An 8,960-nucleotide genomic window follows, 5' to 3' on the forward strand; every position below is an offset into this window, starting at 1 on the left:
TTATATATATATATAATCTTTCATATATATATATAATCTTTCCCTTATATATATTATCTTTAATATATATATATATACACATACATATATATGTGTATATATATATATATATATATAATCTTTCCCTTATGTTTCTTTTTGATACACACACACATGGATATCCATATATAAATAGAAACATTACACAGACCCCTCAAGACAAATGTATAGCATAATTAGGGTAGCCATGTTCTATAGAGGGTAATTAATACTAAACCTTATGGAGGAGCGCCTGGGTGGCTCAGTCAGTTAAGCATCTGACTTTGGTTCAGATTATGATCTCAAAGTTAGTGCCTTCGAGCCCTGGTTAATGAGTTCAAGCATCAGGCTCTCTGCTGTCAGCACAGAGCCTGCTTGGACACTCTGTCTCCCTCTCTCTGCCTCTCCCCTACTCACTCCCTCTCTCTCTCTCTCTCTCTCTCTCTCTCTCTCTCTCTCTTTCTCAAAAATAAATAAATATTTTAAAAATAAATAAATAAACATAATGGTAATGACTTTAAGTAATAGTTCAGTGAAAGAGGAGAACAGGATACGCTGAGAGGTCAGAGAAGAACTTCACAAGGAGGCCTGACATTTAAAGATTTGAATGGGAGGAAGGGATGCTTATAAATACAAATCCTACTTAATTTCCAACAAGGGCAAAGGAACCCTAAAATAGAAAAGGTTTTAATTAAATGCAAGGATTGTACAAATCTGAAGCTGTAATAATTAGGGTAGCTAAGGTCAGGAATTAATTAAACTTCATTTTAAGATGCTTCTAACAAGTGTATCATTCTGTTTTCTCTCTATTCACTTGTGAGACATTTCAATTATGAATAGATGAAATAAAACAAGATAGCATTCTGATGAAAGAACAGAACACATGTGACATGATTTGAAAATATCACAAATGATAAATTGATCCAATTACATAGATTTTTCAAGGTAAAATAGTGCATTATATTTTCCTCAGAGATACTTCTGAAGAATGCTAATCCTATAGTAAAATTTGAAGTTGGCATAACCTGAGAAAACCAGCAGCTTTTCTTTTAGGCATTTATAGTCACCTAATAATGTGGCAGAACTGTACTTCTCTTCCCCATTCCTTGTATTCTTAGATCATATTTCATTTCTTTTAGTTCAGTTTGTGTAACACAGTATTAAAGATTATTTTATCCTTTTCCTCCTCCTCCATCTTCAAATATATCACAAAATAAAAGTTAACTCTTCAAAGAAAGAAAAAGTGTTTCACTGCAAACCCAGCTTGGCAGGTTTTCACTGACTTACAAGGGGAAGGAGAGAGTTACCCAGACAAACAGACAAGGTCCCGTTTGCCTGCACAGGACACCATGTTTTCCAGAATCTCACACGGTTCATGGCTATATCTGGCTGGCAGGTGTGTTTTGTTTGGCCTGCACATGTTTGGAAACAACTCATGTAAAACTCCTCTCTGAGGTTAAAAGTAAATGAAGAGCCTGCCAGGGATGAGCAGACTACCCTCCCATTCCCCTGCCAGGTCTCTGTCATAGGCTCAGCGGCTGCCCCATTGCTCTGTTCCTCACACATTGTCCCCATCACTCAGCCATGTCACCTTCCCAGTCCTTGCATTGGATTGCATTGGCAATCCCAGACTATCAGGCTCTAAAGCTTGAACTCTTAACCACTCTGCTCTCCTGCCTCTACACATCTGGCAATCCCTTAGTCAAAAGACTAAGCCACTATATCCACCAGTTTTGGTTAGAAAATGGGGCTTCCAGAAATGTATCAGTACTGAGAGCTCAAAAACCTCCTTAGTAGAATCTGCGATTACTGCCCAATGGATGCATTTGATTTATTCCATGACACTTTTCTTGAACTACCCAGAAAAAAGGGGGGACTTCCATGAGGAAATGAGAAAATTAAATAATTCAAAATGGGTTGAAATTTTCCTGGGTACTCAGTGGCTAATGCTGACCTGCAAAGAGCCTACCATGAGCCCTGAACTTGAGTTTCAATTCTGATCTATCACAGATTCACGTATCTAAGTGATTTTTTTTCTGTTGGATTGTTTCACATCAGTATCTGAGCCTAGCTCTTTCAGGCTCAGACCAAAAAAAAAAACCACATTGCTCTGCATGTAACATAAGGATGATCAGGAACCACAGATTTGACCCAAAAGTAATCCAAATACAGGATTATGTATTTAATTTAGAATAATCAGTCTTATGATAATTATCTTAATCATAAGCTTTGCAATAAGTAGTGTTTCTTGAAAATTGAGCATTTGAATTAATGTACCATAGGGAGTTCTTATACGGCCATAAATTTATCTGTTGGAAGTTGCACATTCATGCAAACAATGTGCCAACCTAAGAAACTGTATTAGAATATTTCAAAATACATTTTTTTCAAAATACTTTTTTATATTAACTAAATCTATCTGTGAGTCTCCAGATGTGATTTTTTTTAAATCCCATCAGAATAAATTCAATTCATTTGAACAAACCCAAGGTATAACTACAAACCTTTCTTTTTTTTTCTCTCGCCCTCTAAGATAGGATTAACCTTTCAAACTTTCTGGGTTAAGTGAAGCAGTTTGATGTAGTGGGAAGTGCTCTGGACTAGGGAGTAAAAGACTTGGTCCTGCCTCTGGCCCTGACTACTGTGTGGCCATGGGTAAGTGACTCACCACTGAGGTTCTCATTTGCCTTACTTGCAAATGAGGAGTTGAAGAGGATCACGTCTTACCCTTCTTCCATGTTTATTTTGAGTAAAAGGAGTTTCAAATGTTATTTCTTGAGAAAAGAATGCTAATGTTCCTGGTTATGGTCTTTACAATAGATAAATTCAGACTTAATCTGGTGAAGTTAAGAGCATAGGCTCTGAAGCCAGATGGCCTAGGATTGAATCCCAGATCGGCCATATACCAGCTGGCTGATTTGGGCAAGTGCTTGAACCTTTCTGTTCATCAATTTTTCTCTGCCAAATAGGGTTGATGAAAATTCAAGATGTGTAATAATTAGTTTCATGAACAAAGATGATTCATGCATATATAGAACATGATTCTTGCAGTCAGCTTATTAATGTTTTGAATAATATTCAGGGAATTAATTGGTTCATTACTGATTTACTCTTATTAGCAAGTAATGATAGCATCATAAATAAGTGAGCAATAAATTTAATCAAGGAAAGTAGAGAAATTTGATGTACGTTTATTTATGAACTAGTAAATTATATGTAAAGACATCAAATAACACTTCTAGTATGAAAATAAAAGTTCGTTATCATATTTAAGGAGAGTTTATCTAAAATAGAATGCTTATTCACCTTTTTTGCTTCCCCAAATGTAATATTTGGAAACTGTATGTGCATCAACACATGAACTATTTTAGCCTCACTCTATGGGTAAGGAGCAAATCACAGGAAGTTCATAGCACTATGATCACTTGGAAAAACCTTGGCAAATAAAGAAAGGCCCAAGGCATCCCAACTCCTTCCCAATCCCTACACCTTTTCTCCTTTTCAACGCCTCAAAATCAATTCTTTAAATTGTAACCTGGATCCATATTAGGGGTATACAAAGAGATTCTCACTGAAGACTCAAATTCTTCTACCTCTCGTAGAAATGTTACAGCTAAAGTGAAGCCCAGATTGAAATGGTGGAGGCTGATAAAGTACTTCTTAGAGACTAACCATTGGATAGCATGGCCTCAGTGGCCAGAGTGATCAGATTCACAGATCTTTGTTGCAAGCCTGGGCTAAAGTTGTCTCTGGGCAAGGTAGTAAGGTTGTCATGTTAGGTTAACTCCATGATAGTCTGGATGAAATTTTCTATTTGGGGCTTTTGGAAAATTGTGCCCCACACCACAATATGACCATGGAACTTTATCTGAAGCAAAACTGAGCATAGGAATAGAGGTAACAGAACTAAAAGTCATTGAAACATCAGGCACTAGGCTAGAAAGTATACATTTATTTTATTTTATCTTCACTTTGCTTCTAAGCAAGCAGAAAGAAGATATTCATACTTAGGTATCTCTGACTTCGAAATCCATTCCCTCTTCCCATGGCATTCTACTGTGTTTCCTTATCTGTCTTAGGCAATCTTCATCTGTTTCCAAAAATACCTGGTTTGTATATTCAGATTCTACCTACTTGTGTAGATTACAGAAAAATTTGGGAATCAGGCTGGATCTCAAGGGGGACCTTGCCCACGGCGACATTCCCAGATGGACACAGGGTCATGGGAAGCAGCATTCTCTTCTAGGTTACTTGCCTCTACATAGACTTGCTCACTGCTGTTATCTCCAGTTCCTAGAAGAGTACCTGATGGAATGCTTAATCTCTTCATTGAAAGAATATTCTTTTCCGCAATTCCTTTACAGGTCTCAAAGGTGCCAAGTTTATCTGCTTTCAAGACCGGCAGTGGCACAGCGAATGCTTCAACTGTGGGAAGTGCTCAGTCTCCTTGGTGGGGGAAGGCTTCCTGACCCAGAACAAGGAAATCTTTTGCCGCAAGTGTGGTTCTGGAATGGACACTGACATCTAGAGGGAGACAGTCTGTCCTCACCTGAAATCCACCTTGCTTTTGTTCTCACTAAATCCAGAACTTGCTTGAAGTTGCATTTATGACTTATGTTTTACCAATATTAACACACAGTTTATAGCAGAAGGGGTTTTGCACACATTCTGATTGAACTGTGTCATAAAAGCTCAGAAAAAGCATAGTCTAACAGAAATGAATATATCTATCCTAACTCACAAAGGCATCTCTCCTTGCAAAATACTGCACTCTGCTGTTAAAAACATAAGAAAATATCTCTTTATTGTAGCCAACAATATGACCTATACCTAGAAGTCATGGATGTTATTACTGAAGACTGCTGTTTTTAAAACCGCAGGGGGAAAAAGGAAATTGAGATCAAAGTGAAAGGCATACACGAGGCTAATGTTTGCATTCTTAGATAGCTAGCTATAAATAATATGATAGCTTGGCTATTAATGGTGGAAGAACAAAACTGATCAGGGAAAACTGATTAACAATCATCCTACTTGAGAACTGTGTCATTTTATCATTCTTTTATTCACACACACTGACTTTGGAGTTGCAAAGCTGCAAATTTGCCCTCATCCACACTGCTTCCACAGCTGGTTGGTTTCATGCTTAACAAATGGAATTGAGAATTTGGACACTATGGCTCTCATACTCTGCATGGATATAAAGGGGTCCCCTCTCCCTAGGGATAGTTAAAGCATAGGTTTCAACACATTTTGTATCAATTGCATTTTCAAAGCTCCCAATGATTTTTCTAAATACTTACAGATTCCATGAAAGAGAAGTCTATTCTTTCAAATGAGCTAACCAGGAAAATCATTGTCCCCCAAAGGCAAACCTTTAAAGTAAATAGATCATTAAGTCATCACTCGTGGAAATGAGTTTTAGGGAAGGGATTGAGCGTCGGAACATGACTTTCATCCAGATATCTAAAGGCATAATAGAATGCATAATTAGCTCTGAGCTTCATGCATTTTGCCTTCCAAAATTACATAGATGACTAATGGGAAGACATAAAAGTGGGCTTTAACAAAATCTAGTAATAATAAGAACTGAAAAAGATTAATTCACTGCTGATAATTCAGGACCTGCAAAGCAGTACAATAGAGTAATATGGGTTGTAGATGAGCCCATCCACCTCACCCCATGCCAACCATGCCCCAGAGTTCCAATCTTCTGCATGGCCCAGAGGTACACTCCCAACCTTAGCGGCCATTCTACAAATAAGTCAGTGTTTATCGGTCACAAGAGAAGCAACAGCCTTAGTGAAAAGCCTGTCACTATATGTGTATCTTTCTACTAGACATCGACTGATCATGGCCCTACCTACCTGTTCCTGGGCAATATTTTCCACATTATGTGGGACAAATGGAAAGCAAACTTTTTTCTCCATGGTCAATTGTTATAGTGCCACATGGTTGGGGTAGGAGGAGGTCAGGAGAAGAAACCCACACAGACATAACATTTTTATAAGTGTCTACTCTCAGATTACTGTTAAAGGTCCTGATTAAAATCTAATTATATGATGTGGCTGATTACAATGATTAAAATAGTTTCACAGGAGATTCCATTAAAATTTTAATGGAAACACAATTTTTGAAATAGCTTAAAATGCAAGGACATTTGGAGATGCTAACAATTTAGAGCCACTAATAAAAGGTCAGGCTACAAAGGCTATTTGAAAGATATAATTGTCTTTGTTTTGTAGTAACAATGCCAAGATAACCGATTATAGATAAGCATGCAAAATGTACTGCTTTCTGACTCAAACAATTAGTAATGTTTAAGCATTTTGCCTTGTGTGTGGGCTGAGCTTGCATATGATCAGGCTTGCATTGTATCTGTACAACTAAAATTCACAGAATCATTTCTGAGACAGAGATTCTGTTATCCTTTGATACGTATACTTAAGTATATATTTTTCACATATAAATAATTCCATATATAGAATAAAGCTTCGTTATCACATATGTATTAAACACATACTGTGCTCAGTTAAGAGTTTGAGCTGTTGTGGTTCTGGGGTGGTGGGCGGGTAGACCAGGGTATGGAAATGAAAAATTGCCAGATGTAGAGATCTTTCCCCAAAGCTGATAAACAGCGCCACTGTGGACATAATATACATATACAAAACAATTAAGAAAGAAGACCTCATTAGACTGCCATACATACAAAGATAAAAATGAAAACCTTATACTGTATACTGTAATTGATTTGGGGTCAGTAAAGAGAAAAGCTCTCTAACTGACCTATCCAAAGATAGAACGGACTGCCTCAGTTAGCAGTGGGCACCCAGTGATTCAAGGAGTGACATCTGCACAGGCAGGAAAGCAGTTAGAAGCAAATCCTGTGTGCTAATAACAACCAGATGGCTTGGAAGTAGCAGAGAGACTGTGCCAAAGAGCAAGAAGAAATGAGATAGCTCAAAGAGAAAAGGTCAGATGAAGACAGATATTAACTCTTAGCATAAAAGCTTTATATTTGATATAACAGGCAATAGAAAGTTACTAACTGCTCTTAAATAGAGGGAGAAAAGCATTATGACAGTGTTTGAGGAACATTATACTAATGATTCTGTGTGGCCTAGAACTGAAGAGGGCAAGGTTCCAAAGGCTAAGTCTCTTAATGCAGTAACACATTTGGTTCCTGGCTACAGAAAAGAGAGAAGAAGCAATAGCTAATGGAGGCAAAGAGCTATATTTGTTGATACAGCTGAAAATACAAGTCAACAAATCAAAATGTTTTATGTTGTCATGTTAGGATTAAACATGACAAAGAAAAAGGCAGAAAGGAATTTCTGTTTCTATAACAGATGGGGTGGCCAAGGTTTCAATTTTCACTTAACAAAATCATAAACATGTTATATTGGAACAATCTAGGTCCATTGGTTACCTAAAATATGATAGGGGTACCATGATAGATTCAAAACTTACAGTCACTATAACTTTAAAAGAAACATTAAGAAAAAAAAGAAACATTAAGTTGTACATTGGAGTGAAAGATTGGTCAACCATTGTGAAAATGTATAACATTGCCACAAATGGCCTTGGTTAAAAATCGTTGCAAAATATAGAACCACAAATGAAAAATTAACTCAAAAACATTTGCCTGATGTTAGTAATACCACTTTTGAATTTAATAAAAAGTATTTTTAATCTGTTTGATGTATTGATAATTCATATTTTAAATAAAATGATTGTTACACTATGTTTTAGATCTAGTTATTGAGCACATAAATTATTATCATATACATTTATAGATAGATGTTTGTTATTGGGATAATACAGTTTTTACTTGTTTTACAAATTGTCATTTTCAGAAGTTTCTTATACTGAATAAATTTGCATAGTACAAATTTCTCAAATTGTTTTTAGAGACTTATTTTTTACATTAACTGTACCAATATGGAGTAGCTTTGTGGTGCTTCTACTTCTATTACATAAGGTAGCATGATGACTTTTACCTTCTTGTCCCAACCATTTTTACAACACTCAAATTAACTATATAGTGATATCATTTCAGGGCATTAATATAAAAATAGCATAACTGAATTCTGTCTGATCCAAACAGTAATGCCTCTCCTGTTAAACTAATGGAAACACATCTGTGCTCTTTTTTACAGTGATAAAATTTTTAAATATTTAAACTAAGAGTTATTTTATTTCTAATTATCATTTCTGTGATTCTAAAAATATTCTATCAGAAAAAGTTCATTTTAATTTGATTTTCCTGTTTTGACTAAGATACTCTTTAGCTAATTTTTATATTGGAGGAAATGCTGGTATTCTTAGTAGTTTTAAAACTCCTAGGTACCCAAAGGATACAAAACTACTGGTCCCAAGGGAAACATGCACTCTGATGTTTGTAGCAGCATTATCTACAATAGTTAAATTATGGAAAGAGCCCAAGTGCCCATCAACTGATGAATGGATAAAGAGAAAGGGGTGTGTGTGTGTGTGTGTGTGTGTGTGTGTGTGTATACATATATATATATACATATATATATACATATACATATATGTACACATATACATATATACACATACATATGTATATACACACACACACACACACACACACACACATTGGAATATTATTTGGCCATGAAAAAGAATGAAATCTTGTCAATTGCAATGACATGGATGGAGTTAAAGAGTATAATGCTAAGTGAAATAAGTCTGTCAGAGAAAGACAAATACCATATTATTTCACTCATATGTGGAATTTAAGAAACAAAACAAATTTGTGGAGGGAGAAAAAAGAGAGGCAAACCAAGAAACAGACTCTTAACTATAGTGAACAAACTGAAGGTTACTGGAAGGGAGGAGGTGGGGGAAGGAGTTAAATAGGTGATGGGTATTAAGTAGAGCACTTGTGATGAGCACTGGGTGTTGTATATAAGTGATGA

At 36.1% G+C, this 8,960-nt stretch overlaps 1 protein-coding gene across 3 annotated transcripts in view; it reads left to right on the forward strand.

Moving 5' to 3' along the window:
* FHL5 (four and a half LIM domains 5) overlaps positions 1 to 4,616 on the forward strand; it is a 40,602-nt gene extending 35,986 nt beyond the window's left edge. For all 3 annotated transcript variants that reach the window (XM_049654017.1, XM_049654016.1, XM_049654018.1), the window contains one exon: positions 4,383 to 4,616. In XM_049654017.1, the coding sequence (XP_049509974.1) occupies positions 4,383 to 4,546 (164 nt within the window). In that variant the 3' untranslated portion in view covers positions 4,547 to 4,616. The remainder of the gene's footprint in view (positions 1 to 4,382) is intronic.
* Positions 4,617 to 8,960: the final 4,344 nt, after the last annotated feature.

Source organism: Panthera uncia (genome assembly GCF_023721935.1).
Source record: "Panthera uncia isolate 11264 chromosome B2 unlocalized genomic scaffold, Puncia_PCG_1.0 HiC_scaffold_24, whole genome shotgun sequence".
Lineage (NCBI taxonomy): Eukaryota > Metazoa > Chordata > Mammalia > Carnivora > Felidae > Panthera > Panthera uncia.